This window comes from Mytilus californianus, unplaced genomic scaffold (assembly GCF_021869535.1).
Source record: "Mytilus californianus isolate M0D057914Y unplaced genomic scaffold, xbMytCali1.0.p SCAF_1, whole genome shotgun sequence".
NCBI lineage: Eukaryota > Metazoa > Mollusca > Bivalvia > Mytilida > Mytilidae > Mytilus > Mytilus californianus.
This window is the reverse complement of record NW_026262581.1, coordinates 138,537,712-138,558,043: the sequence shown is the minus strand read 5'-3', so window position 1 is coordinate 138,558,043 and position 20,332 is coordinate 138,537,712. Positions and strand designations below refer to the sequence as shown.

Sequence of the window (20,332 nt, the reverse complement as noted above, 5' to 3'; positions counted from 1 at the left end):
TTTCTTTAAATTCTCACATTAAATGTTGATCAACACACAATTTTGATTTAAATGCAGAAAATAACGAGTTGGCGATTTTTTTTTTTTGGTTTTTTTTTAATATCAGCTTATTATTTATTTCTAATGAAATTCAAAACATATCTCGTTATAAATTATGTGTCATATTTTTTAATAAAATTCCGATCATATTGATATTCTTGTTCATTCGAGCGTCACTGATAAGTATTTTTGCGTACAAAATGTTAATCTTGGTATCTATGAGGATTAATATAACTACTTTATTATTAAAGAAAAATGAAAATGTTCACGATTAATGGTTTTAATTGCATCGAATTTAAATAAACTCATCATAGATACCAGGATTGAAATTTTTTATTTGCGCCAGACGCGGTTTTCGTCTACAAAAGACTCGCGAGTGACGATCGAATCAAATAAAGTTAAAAAGGCCAAATAAAGTACGAAGTTGAAGAGCATTGAGGACCAAAAATTCCTAAAAGTTTTGTTAAATACAGCTAAGGTAATCCTGAGGTGGACAAGCCTTAGTATTTCAAAAATTCAACGTTTGGAAAAGTTATAACCATATGAATGATAATTCATGTCAACACAGAAGTGCTGACTACTGGGCTGATGATACCCTCGGGGAATAAAAACTCCACCACAGTGGCATCACAGACATCCGTGTACCTTAAAAGATTCCAGAAGAGAATATTTAAACAAAATTCCATGGGATCTATAATGTGAAATGTTCGAATTAATTTTATTTTAATACATGTATATGAAATATTAAACAAAACAATTTGTTTTCGGCGAGGTTTTTCTCCTCAAAGTCGTCTTCAACCGGCCCAGTATTTTGTTTCGAACTTTTTCATAATCGTGTATTTGTTACTTGAAAAAAAATAATATCAAAACTATTTGTCGCTTTCATTCATTAGGTGACTCAACCGGAGGGACAATTGCAAAATGGCTGTTTTTCGTGTCGGCCAAGTGAAAATGTTTTCACAATGTTAGGTGTTGATCTAAATAGATAAAAAAAAATCACCATGATAAAAAGATAAAAGATAAAAAAACAATTTGAAGAATGATGGCCAAATTATTAACTAAAAACTAAAAACCATCAACTATTGAAGCATTGTTCCTTTCGATAAACTCATCATAGATACCATGATTGAGATTTTTTATTTGCGCCAGACGCGCGTTTCGTCTACAAAAGACTCATCAGTGACGCTCGAATCAAAAAAAGTTAAAAAGGCCAAATATAGTACGAAGTTGAAGAGCATTGAGGACCAAAAATTCCTAAATGTTTTGCCAAATACAGCTAAGGTAATCTATTCCTGGGGTAGAAAAACCTTAGTATTTCAAAAAATCTAAGTTTTGTAAATTGTAGCTGAGGGTGACTTATAGTCATTAGCTGGTTCTCGGCTGACTACTACACTTTGTTCATAGACAGCCGGTGAAACCGATCTATTGTAGAATCTGATTGGTAATCAAATCAAATTACGTGTATTATACCGCACTCACCTTTGTTAAACCATTGTTGTGAAATTTTTCTATTCAATAAGCGTGGATTCTTTTTCAAGAACCCACGGTGTTTGAACAATGAGAGAGCCTTTGGCAAAACTCATTAAGGCAACAATAGATCATTATCAAGTATTGTTGCCTGACGAGTACATATCACTTAACCTTCAGGCCAATAACTCTGAAAATAAGTTGACTTACAAAAATGAAAAGACATAATGATTACATTTAACTTTTATTCACGTTAACATTAACATTTATATTAATGTCTAATTCCTGGTTTCCAATACAGATTTTTTTCGACACTACCTGTTTTTTAGGCACATCACCGCGAATAATATCACATGCGTCTCGTCGCATTACCTCGCTAGTTCTTTTGTATTCCCTTACAGCATCACTCCGATGTCCAGTTACCTCTGATACGATTTGTTCATCAACACCACATTCATACAAACGGGTTGCAGCTGTTGCGCGTAATTAATGGTTTGACCTAAATCCACTGAGTCCTGCTTCTGTGCACATTTTTCCGACGGTTGCAGCTAGGGTGTTTATTCCAATTGGTTGTGCTGTGTACCAAATGTTTTCCTTTGGTTTAGATAAAGGCCTCAGATAAAAAACATTAGTTTTTGTCTGTTCTGGGCTGAAATGAAAAAAATGAATCTTTAATACAATTTTTTATGCTAATTGATCATGTATTACAATATCTATTTGTAACGTTAATTCTAAGGGAGTTAGGGAAACTGACTATCCTACTCAATTAAGATTAAGAGTCGAAAACACATGCCACGTGAAGAATTTTGAACGCCTTAAATAGGAAAAGAAAGTTTCTGTACCAAATTAAATTAACACAGAATTACTGTATTCAATGCTAGCAATGGATTCCTTAAATACTATAAATATATATATATATATATATATATATATATATATATATATGGTTTGAACGTTGTTTTCAATTTAGACTTGTATATATATATATATACAACTCGTCTAAACGTCAGCCCAACAATGTTAGATCTGTAAATTTGCTTTCGCAAATTTTTTGTTCTTCCCTCGCCGGGATTATATATATATATATATAATTCATCTAAACATCTATATATAGTCGTCCTGAACATGCATGAAATATTTGCCACTGGACGTTAAGCATCCAACTATCGAGCAATATTTAATACTATACTGAGTAAAAGAAAATTAGCAACAAAAATTTTAACTTAAGAAAAAACATATATTAAAAAATGTCCAAAAATTTGGGAAATAAATTGTTAACTTTAAACTAATGTAAACAAAAATACACCTGATCGTATATTTTCTCTTTAACGGCAATGTATTTATGTCTATATTTAGAAGCGTTTTTTTTTTTAAAGGATAAACTCTACAAATTTGTTGCTAACCTTTTTTACTGAGTATAATATGTATACATAAGTTAATATAACAAATGTTCAAGTACACCTTTAGAGTGCGCCCAGCTTAAGTAACTCAGCATGAAGTTATGTGGATTATAAACAATAATATGGTAACATAACATGGACGAATATGTGAGTATTTTTTTTTTCTTAAAAGGTTATCAACAGAATTCTTAAAAACAGTCTAGGGTTTTGAAAAATATTAATCGCCTCCAAATTCACATTTTAAATTTAGACACTTACCATTCATCTTTTCAGGGGTACGAGTTCTTATAAATATAAATTATTTGATTTTGAATTTTTAGTAAACAAATAATTGTTTTGGATGGGCATGATGTCATTAAAAAAGAACATTTGGGGTCATTGTCGAAGAACATGGTATGTCCCTGATAAAAAAAAAAACTTCATAGAAGTAGTTTATCATAATAATTTAGTCGTCTTTTCTGCTGCTTTTCGATTGTAACATTACTCGCAAGTGGGAAAGTCGATCACATGGATGGGCTGAATTATTCGTATTTGGACGTAGCTTGATAAATGTAAATTGCTTGAAATGTTATAGTAATTTGTTGCATAATTTATACATAACATAAGTCATTAAATGTGCTACAAATAAAGGTTATCTATATACTTACCAATGATCAATGTATTTCTTGTATAGTCGAACTATACATCTCTCTTGGTTGGTTCTATCATCGTAGGCGTAGACTTGTTTCTGCTTAATTCTTCGTGTTTTTAATCCCCCTTGGTTACTCTTTGAGATATCTTCTGAATATCTCAGGCAAGTCTCTCCATTTCTTTCCAGCAAAGTAATTTGGGAATTCTTCATCCTCAAGTTTCTGTGCTCTTTTCCAGCCCGAAGAGCGAAGTGTAAACCAATTAGATACACTATTGTGTCTACTAGCCTTGCTGGATTACTGTCGCCTAGTATCCCTCTCTGCCACAAAAGTTCTTCTTCCTCAACTAAAATAGTTTCTGCTTTTTTCTTGTTAATGCCTAATCCTGCAGCGGCCCTCTGTTTCATAGTGTAATCCAAGGTATTTTTAACTTGTAAAAAAGCATCGTCGTTCAGGAATTTGTAACATTTCCCTTGTTGTTCAAAATGCATTTGAATGTTAATCAAGACGTGTATACTGTTTGACCCGGATAATCTTCACCATTCTCTTTTATAACTTCGCATATGAATCTAGATAACGAGTAACACAGTTCATCTTTTGTCATTTCTTCTATATCAGGTTCAATACAACTTATATTCTCGTCGCGTTTCGCCAATTCGTTTCTTTCCAACTGCCATTTTCTAAAAACGTTTGTAGCCCATCTCATCTTTTTCTTTGTATTATCAGCAGTACTGAAAATAGAATACAATTTGTCAGATTACAAGCGAAGACATAAAGTACATATCTCTAATTTTAATTTACGATCATAGAGTACCCTTTTCTCATTGCTGTAGCAACATAAGTGATATCGGTGATTCTATATTTATTTTCATTCTAAGCTGACGGCGATTTTAACTAAAAGTGAAAACATAGCTCATTTCTACGCAAATGATTGAATACTACATACAGTTTCATCTTAAATACTTAATATATAAGAAGTATTTGCCACTGGACGTTAATCAAACAACAGTCAATCTTTTAATTAACATGATTCCGAACAAAATCGATTCGGTTGATTTTTTGGGTTGCAGTCTCAAAAACGAATATAAAATATTATGCCAAATCAATAATCAATAAATCAATAAACTACATGTTTTGGAGATAATTACTAAACGGCAATGAGTATTGAATAATTTGAATATTTCTATGATACTTTGAAATGTGTTCATATTTTGTTGAATTTCTTGTGTTGTCAAAATGATACGATATAATATATTTTAAAGGAGAAATAAGGTAAATATAATAAAAATAAGCATTACAGCTAATTTCCTAATGCTTGTTGAGTAAAACTTCAGTTGGCTTGCTTGCTATGTTTGTATAAATGTTTACTCAAGCTATGTAAATACGATTGACATCTTCAAACAATATATATTGAAATAGTTAAACCGGTATATATTATATTTTAATTCGATTTGACTTCATCCCAATTACAATTGTACAATATATAAACAAGGCAAGCAAGCTAACCAAAGTGTTGCTCTACATGCATTAGGAAATTAGCTCAAAATCATTCTGTATTCATTTAAAAGGTTATCAGAAATAATTATTATTAGTTATCAAATCTTAATTTATAGATTTTTTTTCTAAATAACTATATAGATAAAACATAAATTGTCAAATGTTTCTTGGTTAAGGAAGGTTTCATATATTATTAAAATGATTTTTATTTACCAAAAACCAGACATTTGTCAAACATTTATAATATATAAAATTTAAAAAAAAAAAAAGAAATCATGGAGTATTGATTACTTTGGAACTGACACATAATTACTATAAGTACGCGGAAAAGGCAAAGAAACGACAGTTTTATAGCCGTTTTTTTATATCTCAAATATCTAGAAAGGATTCCGACATGGAGTAAAAACTCGCACCTTACTGAATTTTCAAGATGGAACCTAACATGAACTAAGAAAAATTATTTGCAATATATATTGATCACAGCTTTGTGTTAACCAACAAAATGCATATTATATTTGTATTATCCCCTTCCACCGTTTTACTTATATTACTAGTATACATTTAAGAAAACATTTATTTTTACCTTTTAACTGCAATTCTTTTAATCTCGTCGTCAGACACGATTCTTTTTATTCTTTTGTTGCTGTTTTCTGGACCAGTTTCAGTTGCAGCAATGGCGATGGATGGATGTTGGGTCTCGATTTGTTCAGCCCATGCAGCTAGGTCCTCGTCGATTTCAGCCGATTCTAGGTCTTGGTCTGAGTTACCGTTTCCAATGAGGCTAAATACATCATCTTGGTCAAGCAATTGAAAGTCTGCAGTTTGTATATCTTCTAATTCATCTGGAACTGGCAATCCAAATAGGGAACATATGTCTTCAGCTGGATCATCAGGTTCTTGGGAAAAACGATTCTGCGTCAAGAATATCTCATCTCCTTCTTGAAACATTTTGTGCAGTATGTTTAATTTGATTAATATGCTTTGCTTAAATACACTCTAATACACATTCGGATTGTTTCTGTATTTTTACTCCGAATAAATTTTAGAAAAGAGCTCATGATGAGTTAAAATCAGAAAGACAGTACATTTTGTTAAATGAAGGCTCAGTGAAGGAATTATAAGGTATAATGGGATGAATAAATTTATCGAATTAAAAACTAATCATTAAAAAAGCTAAGAAAATTTACCTATTTTTTATACACACTATATTTATTCAATTACAATAAAATAAATATATTAATGAAAACATATGAAAATTTTGTTTGAAAAAAAGTTTCCCCTTTACTAGACAATATCATCTCTAAGACTGTCTATATTTAGCTTGCAGTTCAAAGGTATATATATATATATATATATTTATATCAAACCAGTCGTGAATAAACGAAAAATTGAAATTAATTTTATGAATCGACATTTAATCTTGGAAAGTAAAATGTTGTTTAAACTATGTTTTAAAATAATTTTACGACTACTGCTTTAAAACAAATATCTTAGAGGTACAATTGCCGCTGTACTTATTGGACATTAAAAATATATAAACCATTTCAGAAGACTTTCAATACTTAAATTCACATTAGCACAGCTTCAATTGAGCGATTTTAGTTTTTTTGAACTGACTCTAAAAGGATTGTATACTTCGATTTGTGAAATTTCATGTAAACATTTGAGTAACCCTCCCCACCCCTGTCTACCCCACGTGATTTCTATACTATAGAGAAGACATGTCTTAGTATTTACAAATGATTGTAATGTTATCCGTTTTACATTTAGGTATTCTATTTCAACTTCCAGCAACATAATTGAGTAAACACTTTTTCGACGTAGAGTTTAGGTTTTTTTTTCAAATTTCGCATATCATTTCTTTCTAAAATAACTTGCTATGGCAAATGATACAGTAATTTAGTAATGAACATACGTGCGTTAATTTAAAAGAAAGACGTGTTACGTTGTTTTTCTTTAACTGATTATTTTTGAACTTTGATTTATAAATGCATCGTTGAACATGATAACATTGGTATTTATATTCACTTACAATACCTGCTAATTAAGAAAAGGCTTTAATTTTCAAAAGAAATCAACACAATAGTTTAAGTAATAGATACAATGGATAAGCGTAGATTCATGAAAAACAAACCATTCGCCCTCCGGGCTCATGGTTTCTTTTTTAAGAATCTACGCTTATCCATTGTATCTATATTACTTAACATGCAATTGTATGCTATGCTACAATCCAAGAAATATTTTCACAAATCAACTAAAAAAGATTGAAATATTTTTTTTTAAACCAGCAATTTTATGGACATTGTTTTCGTTACCTTAAATTTACTGTCAAATCCACAATGGAGTTATCGTAACAGCCATCAGTTGAAAGCTTTGATTTTTGAATGACGTCACGTGTACTATGACGTTGATGTGCCAAAATCATTCATGAAGTTTAGCGGAATTTTATTTGATTACAAATTGATACTTTTTTCAACACCTATTTTCTTTTTGAAATGCATTGGTTTATATAAATTTAGAATAGGAATATATTTTACGCATTAATTTTATTCTTTATGCAACAAGAAACAATTTTTTCCCTTTGTTTACATTTTCGGATATTGTACGTTGCTATGTAACAAAGTACCGTCAAATCTCGTTAAAATCTCTTGGGCAAAATTTTGCCCTACAAGATTGGGCCGTACCGGTTGTTTGAGTGAAACGTATTACAAGCGGATTCCAGTTTATTATAGTCACAGCCGAAAGCCGATAATTCAGTCCTTTCCCCGATGTCGCTCCGATTTTACTATTAACACGAAAGTTGTTGTTACTTTTGGTTAGACTAAAAACAAAAGTGCCTCCGTTAGCAAATAATTTCGTTTTTTAGTTGGAAAATCCCGTTTGTATGCATCTTAATAACTTATTTTTACAGTGGTTCCCGTTGGCGGAGGCCCTTTAAAACGAAGGATTTCATGATATCTTTTTTGACGTATTCCAAGCATTTTAGGCAGCCCAAAAGTAGGTTTCTGCTTTCTAAAAGATAAAATACGCATGTGCTACTAAAAAACTGATATTTGCAAATCTTTTCAAATGCTATGTTCATTTATCTAATGAAAATGATTTTGTGACAAAATAGGGGGCCAAATGTAGCCCTTAGTGTACCTTGTCCTTTGGAATATATATTTTTTATATACACCCCATTAAAAAAAATGTGGTATTTCACATTGAAAACAGTTTTGTTTACAAACGTTTTAGCAGTAAAAACTGCAAATATCTATTGTATTTCGCATTTTAAATGAAAATTTGATTTGCAATCCGTTATTATTGAAAGCTTGTATTCTATTTGGAATATTTTGGGTTTTGTCATTCCCTTTGTCCATGAATGCTGAAGACCTTTAAACGTTAAGCAGTAAATGCTAAAGAGTGCGGCTGAATGCTAAATAAAATAGTTTTGTAGTATTTGGTGATCCTTCATTGAAGAATGCTGTGGAGCATTATTATAAATTTTTGTTTATATTTTGCAGAAAAGTTGAAGTGTGCTGAAGAATTTTTGAGGAATGTTTGTCATTCTATTATCAGTTCATGCTAAAGAGCACTGTTGTAATTGACATCGGTTTTGTTTTTATTTTATTTGCAGAGCCTCTATCAGTGAATGCCACACCGACTCAGTATCAACAGAATATTGGCACCACTATTACTTTGAACTGCGTTATAATTGGAACAGCGACATCTATTACTTGGTATTTTAATAACCAAGTGATGAATATTGCTTCTTCTTCGAAATATTCCAATGGTAATACCATCAACCCATCATTGACTATATCAAATATCGCTTTGTCTGATACAGGATTATATATCTGTCAGGCAACAAATGGAGTAGAAACAGCCAACTCTAATACGATCACATTAACAGTTCTAGGTAATTCTTTATTTCTAACTTAATAAAGTATGTCTTATATATATTTCAGATACGAGTTTTAGTTAATGTTGCGATTATTGTTTAAATAAATTGCTTTACTAAAAGTAAACACAAATAAATGTCCAAATAATTATAAAAATGCCTTTCAATACCAGCATTGTCATATTCGGGTGTTATACCGAGTGTGAAATTGCATTACTATACGACATGTCTCGGTATTTTGTACATCCAACATTCATGCATTTATTTGTGATGTTTCTGTTATGGTTTCTATTCGATAATCTGTTTTGTCTTATCGTGTGTAGTCCAAATAATCATAAAATTGCCTTTCCATACCATCATTGTCATGAAAATATTTTGGACGAGTTTTTGTGAAAATAATTGTATGAAGTTCGAGATTGCATGTTAGTAACGTAAGCGCGTCACTGATTTTGATATCCTGTGGTGTTTGTCGTTGATAGAATATGTTCGTTGTTGTTCTGCGGTTTGTATGTTGTGTCGACTATTATATTATTTGTTTGTGTGTTTTTCTGTGATGAATGTTTTGTGTGTGTTTGTGCTATATTTCTGTCACGTAGTGTTGTCATTTTAGCGATATGTTTTAACATTGTCATAAAGCGGGAGGTTTGGCTACCCATTATACCAGGTTCAAACCACCATTTTGTCTTAAAATGTCCTGTACCAAGTCAGGAATAAGACAGTTGTTATCAAGTAGTTCGTTTCTATGTGTGTTGGCGTTTGTTTTTGTTGCACTTAGGTGTTCCTGTTCCTTTGTTTTCCTCTTATAGTTGATGTGTTCCCTTGGTATTGGTTTGTAACTCGGACTTTTTTTTTTCTCTCAATCGATTTATGACTTTTGAACACCGGTATACCACTGTTGCCTTTATTTAAGATCATTTAGACATTTTCCCTTAAACCTTTACCTCGTTTTCTTTAAAATATCTTACTTATATTGCATATTATATATTTTTTAAATGAATTCATTATTGATATTTTAAAGTATGAAATATTCTAAATACTCAGGATTTTCTTATCCCAGACATATAACCTTAGCCATATTTGGCACAACTTTTTGGAACTTTTGGTCCTCAATGCTCTTCAACTTTATACTTGTTTTGGCTTTCGTACTTTTTTGATCTGAGCGTCACTAGTTAGTCTTGTGTGGACGAAACGCGCGTCTTGCGTATTAAATTCTAAACCTGGTACCTTTTGTTAGCTATTGTTTCTCTATCCTATATGTTCTCCCATTTATTTGTATTGTAGTCCTGTCATGTAATGTTGTCATTTTAATGTTATATTTAACATTGCCATAAAAGCGGGAGGTTTGGCTAGCCACAAAACCAGGTTCAACCCACCATTTTGTTCTTAAAATGTCCTGTACCAAGTCAGGAAAATGGCCATTGTTATATTATAGTTCGTTTCTGTGTTTGTTACATTTTCATGTTGTGTTTCTGTTGTGTCGTAGTTCTCCTCTAATATTTGATGTGTTTCCCTCAGTTTTCGTTTGTAACCCGGATTTGTTTTTTTCTCAATCGATTTATGAATTTCGAACAGCGGTACACTACTGTTGCCTTTATTTAAGACATGTGCAAATACTCTATATTTTGCAAAGTTGATTGCAAGACTTAAAATCCTGTGTATTTTCTACAGTGTAAGTTTGGCAAGCAGTATGTTGATGAGTCAGAACAGTAATTTTAAAAACGTTTGAACGACCATCGTAGTGACTATGAATGCACACCAGACCTTCCTCTCACATTTGAAACCTCTAGCCACACTAAGGCAGATTTCAATCGACTGACTACACTGGGAAATTTCACTCACCTTAATTTCAAGTGAATTTCACATAAAACGAGCTTATACGTGAAACTCACGTGAAATAAGTTCATGTGAGTTTCCCGTCAATCTCATGTGAAACTCATGCGAAATTCACGTGAAAATCACATGGATTATTTTCACGTGAAATTCACGTGAATTTTTAAAATAAAGTTATTCAAATAACGTCTAAATTTTCAAATTTAATGAAAATCATGAAAAATACCTTTTTTTTTTTTTGGCAAAGTTCACGTGAGATTCATGTGAACCTCAATTCACGCGAAATTCACAAGAAAAATTTCACATGAGTTTCATGTATAAGCTCGTTTGAGGTGAATCTCAAGTGAAGATTCATATGAGATTCATGTGAAATTCGCATGAGCAAATTTTGCCTGTGTATTTCCATCATAGACTACAATACTGTTTTAAATGTCCTGTACCAAGTCAGCAATATGGCAGTTGTTATTTAATAGTTCGTTTCTATGTATGTTGTATTGTCGTTTATTTTGTCTTGCACTTCAGTTTTTTTGTTGTTTCGTTGTTTTCCTCTTATAGTTGATGTGTTCCCTCGGTTTTACTTTGTAACCCGGATTTGTTTTCTCTCAATCGATTTATGACTTTTGAACAGCGGTATACTACTGTTGCCTGAATTTGATCGTTGTCACTAAATGGAATCAATGAAAACATGTAATTCTAATCGCGCAGTGCTATTCATTTGGGTTGTATAACTACGCAGTATATATTGTAATTCCTTTACCTTGGTCAACTCTGAAATTCTAGATGCATACCATCTCAAACTCAGTGCTATTCATTGTTTATGTATGAATACGCAGCCTATGTTGTAATGACTTAACCTTCGTCAACTTTGACATTCTATCAGCTCAAATTGAACAGTGCTGTTCATTGCGGATTTATATAAACGCAGTCTCTATTGTAATAACTTTCCTTTAGTAACCTGTGTAATTTTAGAATTATACCAACTTAAATCGCACCTTTTTGGATGCATATCTATGCAAAAAGTAAAATCACAAAAATACCGTACGCAGAGGAAAATTCAGAACGGAAAGTTCCTATTCCTCTGTTATTGTTCTATGATAATTTCTGTATTCTTGTCTTTCATTTTTGCTAATATGCTTTGTCTATATGCCTTTTTGTGTTTCTTCCTTACATATGACGTGGCTCTGTACTTAAACATCCCTTCATTGTGTTATTTTGCCATAGTTAATGTTTGTTAAAATATTTGTTTGTTTTATAGTGATCAAGATAATAACACAATGTTGACTGCTGTACCCCTATTATTGACATTTTTACCTATTATGTCTGTTTGTTTTGTTCACACATCGTTGTCAATATAATGGAATTTGAAGCGACTGTCATACAAGTGAGAGGTTTAGCTAGCTATAAAACCAGGTTTAATTCACCATTTTCTACATAAGAAAATGCCTGTACCAAGTCAGAAATATGACAGTTTTTGTGCATTCGTTTGATGTGTTTGAGCTTTTGATTTTGCCATTTGATTAGGGACTTTCCGTTTTTGAATTTTCCTCGGAGTTCAGTATTGTGATTTTACTTTTTCAAATGGCAAAATCAAAAGCTCAAACACATCAAACGAAAGGATAACAACTGTCATCGAGTGGAATCTAATCTTTTAAAATTCAATCAAACTTTTAATGATGAACAATTATCGTACTTTTATACAACGATATTTTTTCTTAAAAAGTGTTCACCCATGGAAAGTGTTCTAAAGGACGTAACGCAATATTGAATGAAGATGAAAACTTTTTTTTTAACTAAGGATGACCTCGTAGTAATACAACGAACACCAAATATCTCATTATTAATAAACAGCTTTTATATGCGAGTCGTAATTCAAGCGTATAATATATAGTATCATTTTCACTAAAATTCCAAAACATTATCCGCTATTTATTTTCCGATGCAAATTTTGGTCATATGTGACAAAGAAACACAAAAAGGCATACAGACAAAGCATATTAGCAAAAATGAAAGACAAGAATACAAAAACTATCATAGAACAATAACACAATGACGGGATGTATAAGTACAGAGCCTCGTCAAATGGATACCACCAAAATCAGACTAAACAGTAAAATTAAAATACACCTGTGACGTAAATCTTTTGTTCAAACTCTCCATTATTTTTCAGGAATGGAGAGTTATTTTCTATTGTCCATCTTCATTCATCCGGACGTTTTGCCCTTTGGCTATTTCCATGGGCAATTTCTTAAAAAGTGCTCACCCATGTAAATAGTTCTAAAGGGCGTAACGCGATATTGAATGACGGTGAAAACTTACTAAACAGCTGATATTAAATTGAGTTATTTTTCAATTGGGATGACCTCGTAGTAATACAATGAACACCAAATATCTCATTATTGATAAACAGCTTTTATTTGCGAGTCGTAATTCCATCGTATAATATATGGTATCGTTTTCACTAAAATTCAACAACATTTTCCACAGTTTGTTTTCCGATGCACATCTTGGCTAAATTTCTGTCACGGATAGTATCCAAGCGGGTAAAAACGAATATTTTCCATTGAGTGCCGGTCCTCTTCTGTGCATCTACAAAACATCAAATGTGTTAACTCAGTTGAATTCTTTCGTAATATTGAACACAGTAACATTATATAATAAGGAAAATTAGAGAAAATATATTTCACTTACATATTTGCTTTTAATTTTACCGTGTAAGATATCATTTGCTTGAAATTTAAAGTGTTGTATTTTGATTTTAGTTCATTTTGATATGTACATTAAAAAATTAAAAAAGAAATATTACTCAGATAGATTCAACAATAATATTGTGGTTTAAGGTTCATCATAACAAACGGACAAATATGGCTGTATTTACATGCCAAAAACTACTCTTAGTACAGACTTACCTGTCCAGTTGGAAAAGTTTTAATGCCTGGCATCCACTAGATACATAAAAGGTAAATGCATTTTGTGTTTCAGAAAGATAAAATCTTTTTTGGATTTTGATGGGCATTTTTTTTTCCTTCATGCAGAAGGTGTAAAAATTAACTAAGTTGTATCTCCCTCTGAGGTAAAAACTGTTTTGTATTGTATTGATTGTCCTTGATTGACATGGACAACAGGTATCTACACAACTATAGACAAGTTAAAGGGTTTAACTGAGTAGACAGTATCAAAGTAATTCGGGTGTTTGTTTATTTTTACACCTTCTGCAGAAAGGAAAAAAAATGCCCATCAAAAACCAAAAAAGATTATATCTTTCTGAAACACAAAATGCATTTACATTTATATATCTAGTGGATGCCAGGCCTTAAAACTTTTCCAACTGGACAGGTAAATCTGTACTCAGAGTAGTTTTTGAGTGTAAAATACAGCCATATTTGTCCGTTTGTTATAATGAACCTTAATGGAATAAATAGTTCAAGAAACTAAAATGGTCAAAATTGAGTATTCGGTATATTATTTGATTTTTCGTTGTTATAATTTAAATATGCATGGTACTATTGAACAGAATTTGAAGGGTATGAATAACATTTGAATAAGGCTAATGTTAAATATTGAGCGGAATTTTTTATTCAATTTTCAACAGAAACGCGTAACACAATCGAATTCCTTCACTGTTGTTATATGTCCAGTAGCAAATATAACAGTTATATCGGTAGTGCAAATGACGGCGTTAATCTTAATGTTAAAATGAAATCAAAAAGTAGTTTTCCACTTAAGTTAAAGACATACAAAAGGCAATCTTTCTGATAATAATTTGATCTAATAGAATGGTTAGAAATATAGAATCATATTTTGTTTCAGATATGACTTCGAATTGAGCACACCCTTATTAGTAAAATAACATAAACTAGAGTGCTACATACCTGGAATTGTATTCTAGTTGTACCATGTCATTTTTCTCAGACGATTCTACATCCAAGATTGATCAAACGAAAAACACATAATCCATTAACATATATGCATAAATATTCGTTTTTTCTCTCTCCCGAAATACCACTCAAAGACACAAATAAATATCCTTTCAATCCCACCACAAGACAGACGTGCGTATCCAATGACTTAAAACACAAATCTGGATGAACTTTATTCAAGATCTTTTTATAGTAATTATTCTACTGTTCATAAATACTTGTTCAGTGAGTAGATGGTCAGCTTAAATTTTGCCTGTGGATTATTGGGTACACCATGGGGAAAATGAAAAGAAAACCATTACAAAATGAAATAAAATTCTTTAAATTTTATGATCTAAAAATCCGTTCTTAATATTTAAGGTGTATTTTAAGTTAGCGAAAGTCCAAATAACTGTGCATTCCTACGAAATAATGGGCGTCTGTCCTCCGGGCCTCCGCTCCATTATTTCACAGGAATGGACAGTTATTTGGACTTTTTCTATAACGTAATTTTCATAAAGACAAATAAAAGAATACTATAACACGTTTTTAAGATGATAAACACCGTCAGTACCCAGAAGCTATACTTCAAGACCATCGTGTATTATTTGGGAAGTTGATCCGGAATATTTATAAACAAGGTCTTGGTACCTTCCGATTACTTTCTTAGAAAAGGGACGAGACTTTCTTTGACATACCCCTGCTTCATCAACTTTATGCTCAGACACTGGTGACGTTTTACAAAGTCTGAGTAGTTGCTGCATGCTCTTGAATACCGAATAAGTTGGGAAAGGTATATCCCATATGAAGGTGAAGTTAGTATATTGCTACTAAGGTGGGGGAAATTGATAATTTCAAAATTAAAATCGTCTCGTTTGTCATATATTCTGCACAAAACGCAATCTAGAAATGTTTTTAATCACGTTTTTTTTTTCTGAAATTGTTTGCCTCCTTTCTGATAATAGGGAAGAAGGAAAAAATATTTTCTTTATTAATAGATAACATTTTTGTTTTCTATGGAGATTCCGTATATCGTCAGGTTATCGGAATTCCCATGGAAACTAACTGTGCACCACTTATTGCGGACCTGTTTCTGTATTGTTATGAGTTATAATTTGTGACTAAAATCAGCAAAGACCCATCGAAACAACATCTGATTCTTAAATTTAATAACACTTTTAGATATTTAGATGATATATTGGCTCTCAATAATGACGACTTCAGTATGTACATTAAAGAGAATTATCCTGCCAAACTGACTTTAAATAAAGCTAGTACTAACAATGAACACTGCCCTTTCCTGGATCTTGATATCACAAACTAGTCAAAACATTTACTAAATTTTATCATCGGTACAAGGACATCATTCGTAAATATAAATCAACATGCAGACATCTTATACGTTCAGGTATTTCACATCCAATATTTTATGGTAATATTCAAAGCACAAAACTGTCGGCATTCACCTCAAAAGCTAACCAAACCTTTAAACAGACTTATTCGGAAGGGATATAGTTACGATACTGTTGTCAGATCATTAAAGATTGCATATTTTGGTATTGATATTGATTCACTCATAGGGTCTTTGCATCGGAAATAAACAGATTTATTTTAAAACCAGTTGTTGGCATGATACGGGTTATGTTCTTCTCATATATTATATGATTGTATGATACTAAACCCCTAACGGGAGGGATTGTACCTGATTTTCATATGATGAAGACATAATCTTTCAATCAGTTTAATTGAGGTCTGGAGCTTGCATGTCAGTAACTGCTAGTAGTCCTTTGTTAATTTATGTATCATTGTCATTTTGCTTAGTTTCTTTTGTTACCTTTTCTGACATCGGACTCGGACTTCTTTTAAACTGAGTTTTACTGTGCGTATTATTATGTGTTTCTTTATTCTACATTGGCTTGAGGTATAGGGGGAGGGTTGAGATCTCACAAAACATGTTTAACCCCGCGGCATTTTTGCGCCTGTCCGAAGTCAGGAGCCTCTGGCCTTTGTTTTTTTTTGTATGTTTCTTTTAATTTTAGTTCCTTTATATGTTTTGGAGTTCAGTGTGACGTTCATTTTCACTGAACTAGTACATAATTTTATTTAGGGGCCAGCTGAGGACCACCTCCGGGTGCGGAGTATTCTCGCTGCGTTGAAGACCCATTGGTGGCCTTCGGCTGTTATCTGCTCTTTGTTCGGGTTGTTGTCTCTTTGACATATTCCCCATTTCCATTCTCAATTTTATTATCATTTTGCTTGTATTGCTATTTAAGACTCTTAAAAATGAATAACATTTTTTTTCGTTGTTATGAGCGAAGCAATGAAGAAAAAATGTTGGATTATGCATGAAACATTGTGTTTTTTTTTAAATTTTATTTGATGTAATAAAATGGTTTGAAATATAGAGTCATATTTTGTTTCAGAAATGTCTTCAAATCATCCTTATAAGTTATATAAACTATACTAGAGAGTTACGTACCTATAGATTTATTCTAGTTGTATCATGTCATTTTTCTCAGACGATTCTACATCCAAGCTTAAGATTTATCAAACGAAAAACACACATAATCCATTAATATATATGCATAAATATTAGTTTTTTTCTCACTCCCGAAATACCACTTAAAGACAAAAATAAATATCCTTTCAAACCCACCACAAGAAAGACGTGCGTATCCAATGACTTAAAACATAAATCTGGATGAACTTTATTCAATATCTTTTTATAGTTATTATTTTACTGTTCATAAATACTTCGTTAAGTGAGAAGATTGATCTTTAATTTTGCCTGTGGATTATTGGGTACACCACGAGGAAAATGAAAAGAAAACGGTTACAAAATTAAATAAAATTCTTTAAAATGTTTTAGTCTTTAGATTCGTTCTTAATATTTAAAGTGTATTTTAAGTTAGCCAAAGTGCAAATAACTGTTCATTCATGGGAAATAATAGGCGTCGGCCTTACGGGCCTCCGCTCCATTATTTCCCAGCAATGGACAGTTATTTGGACTTTCTCTATAACTTCAAACAGAAAAACCAACTGTCTAATCTATAAAAGAAAAACAAGATACGAGAAACAAGCGACAACCACTGAACAACATGTTCCTGACTAAGGACAGGTGCAAACAAATGCAGCGGGTACAAACGTTTTAACAGGCACCAACCTTCATCCTATATATATATCACATTTTTGGGGGGAAGAAGATGAGGTAAATATACAAATGCGATATCCAAATCACAAGTCGATGACAAACTGACAATGCAATCGCGAAAAAAACAACATTTAACAATATACACAAGAAATACAACATAGAAAGCTAAAGACTGGGCAATCTGGACCCCCCCCCCCCTTAAATATGAATGGTGATCTCAGGTACTTCAGAAGGGTAAGCAGGTCTTGATTCACATGTATTACCCATCGTGATGCTCGTGTTAGTACAAACTCAGTGTTCAGTCTTATTCGGTGATCTCACATACCAAGAAAGGATTTGTTGTCGGTAGTAATTATAGCAAATTGCACTTTTTCACATCAGCTTTTGAAATGAAGCATGTCTATAAAAATGATATTTTTCAGACCTACTTACTGTTAATATTCCACAGTCATCCTACAGTGTTTTGACTGGTCAACAGATAACCATACCTTGTACTGTTGCCGGAACTCCTACTCAGACTAACGTGTTCTGGAGAAAGGTGGTCAATGGTGTTCAAACTAACGTAGTTATAAATGGTAACAGCAGATATACTGGAGGTACCACCGCAACTCCATCATTGACAATAACCAACACACAGAGTTCAGATGAAGGAACATACGTTTGCTTTGCTACAAATAGTGTTGGTACATCTAACAGTCAAAATACGTTCTTAGACGTTACTGGAGGTAGGTAAATAAAGGCAACAGTAGTATACCACTGTTCAAAAGTTATTAATCGATAGAGAGAAAACAAATCCGGGTTACAAACTAAAACCGAGGGAAACACATCAACTATAAAAGGAAAAAAACGGAAGAAAAGAAACACTGAAGTGCAACAAAAACAAACGCCAATGCAACACACATAGAAACGAACTATTTGATAACAACTGCCATATTCCTGACTTGGTACAGGACATTTTAAGAAACAATTGTGATTGAACCTAGTTTTATGGCTCGCCAAACCTCCCGCTTATATGACAATATAAAACATATCATTAAAATGACAACATTACGTGGCAGAAATATAGTACAACTAAATACAAGAACACTCAGGACAGAGAAATACATAAATAAATTATATAATAGTACATTTCGACATGTAAACCACAGAATAACAACGAACACCTAAACTTTATCTACGACTGTACACAAATACAGCAAAATAGAATATTGAACTGTGCGTCACACGAATGTTTCAACGCCACAAAAAATGACGTCACAGGTAATATTTTAAGAATTGAATATAAAATCGGGATTAAGTTTGTAATAGTGTTGTTTGATGTATTTTCTAACAATTACAAGAAAATTAATATAGAATTGTGTTAGTAATGGTGTAATTAATTGTTTTTTCTAATAAAGTCGGTTTTTCTTCTAAATCAAGTTGTGTAAAAAGATAAATCCTGTGCATATAGTTGCTTTAAACCAAAGATCATACAAATGAACTTGGTGATTAATATCTTTACTTTTACATACATATAGAAAATTAAATAGAATCAAAACCACATACGATAAGACATAAAACAATATCTAATCAGAATTACAAATAAAACATCATAACTAAATACATGAATTTTGAATGTACAAATACCTAGACACGTCTAATAACAATGCAAAAACAATCTCAGCAAAACAGTCATATTCGGGAATAGGCCACGTTCGGTACTTAAAAGACCAGACGACGTAGATGATAAACCACAATCTAAGATGCGATAAAAATGTCGTCAGTTAGTTTAGACTTAGAAACATCGTATAGATCAACTAATTCGTGATGGCGTAAATTATATGATAATCGCATTGCTTGGATATAGTTCACAGATTTGTTTTATGATTTCCGAACTTATTTTCCTTGATACGTAAATAATGTTTAGATGTTGCTTTATTTAAGTTTGAAACAAACAATTTACAAGTAGTATAACTTTACTCTTTTAAATTTCTCTATGAGAAAGAAAGAACGTCAGATGATTCTGTTTTGAATAGAAAGACTTAATTTGATTAATACTTTTTTAATCCTTTATCAATTTAGTTCTAATGTAAAAATCCTAATTTTTTGCCAGGCGTCCCCATTGTGACAATTGGAGGATCTAATTTCCAAGTTCAAGTGGGTAATTCCATAACAATAGGATGTACTGTTACCGCCAACCCTGTTGTTACTAGTGTGTATTGGACCCGTGATATGAACGGTCAGACAACCAATATAGGGCCCTCATCCAATCCTAGTAAATATGGTGGATCTACTACAGTAACACCATCTTTAACTATATACAACGTTGACTTTAGTGACGAAGGCAATTACCAGTGTTTCGCCACCAATTCTATAGGAACTGGTTCAAGTCGGGAGACATCACTTGATGTACAAGGAGGTAAAGAAAAAAATATATTTTCACATGTTTTTTTGCCAGTGTTGTTACTTTGAGTAATTTTTCCTTTTAAAATCAAATCATAATATGTTTGTTTTTACCATGGTTGTACTCTACATGCTTATTCCTGTGATAAGATTATTCAGTT

At 32.1% G+C, this 20,332-nt stretch overlaps 2 protein-coding genes across 2 annotated transcripts in view; one reads left to right on the top strand and one right to left on the bottom strand.

The window, feature by feature from the left end:
* LOC127736691 (hemicentin-1-like) overlaps positions 1 to 20,332 on the top strand; it is a 100,284-nt gene that overhangs the window by 30,223 nt on the left and 49,729 nt on the right. Inside the window, exons 6-8 of the mRNA XM_052247273.1 lie at positions 8,649 to 8,930; positions 18,212 to 18,514; positions 19,882 to 20,187. Coding sequence (XP_052103233.1) covers positions 8,649 to 8,930; positions 18,212 to 18,514; positions 19,882 to 20,187 — 891 coding nt within the window. The remainder of the gene's footprint in view (positions 1 to 8,648; positions 8,931 to 18,211; positions 18,515 to 19,881; positions 20,188 to 20,332) is intronic.
* LOC127736718 (uncharacterized) lies at positions 3,117 to 6,470 on the bottom strand. The gene is made up of 2 exons (XM_052247306.1): positions 5,616 to 6,470; positions 3,117 to 4,266 (listed from the first exon to the last, which is right to left on the bottom strand). The coding sequence occupies exons 1-2, from the start codon at positions 5,978 to 5,980 to the stop codon at positions 4,038 to 4,040; spliced, it is 594 nt and encodes a 197-aa protein (XP_052103266.1). The 5' UTR covers positions 5,981 to 6,470; the 3' UTR covers positions 3,117 to 4,037.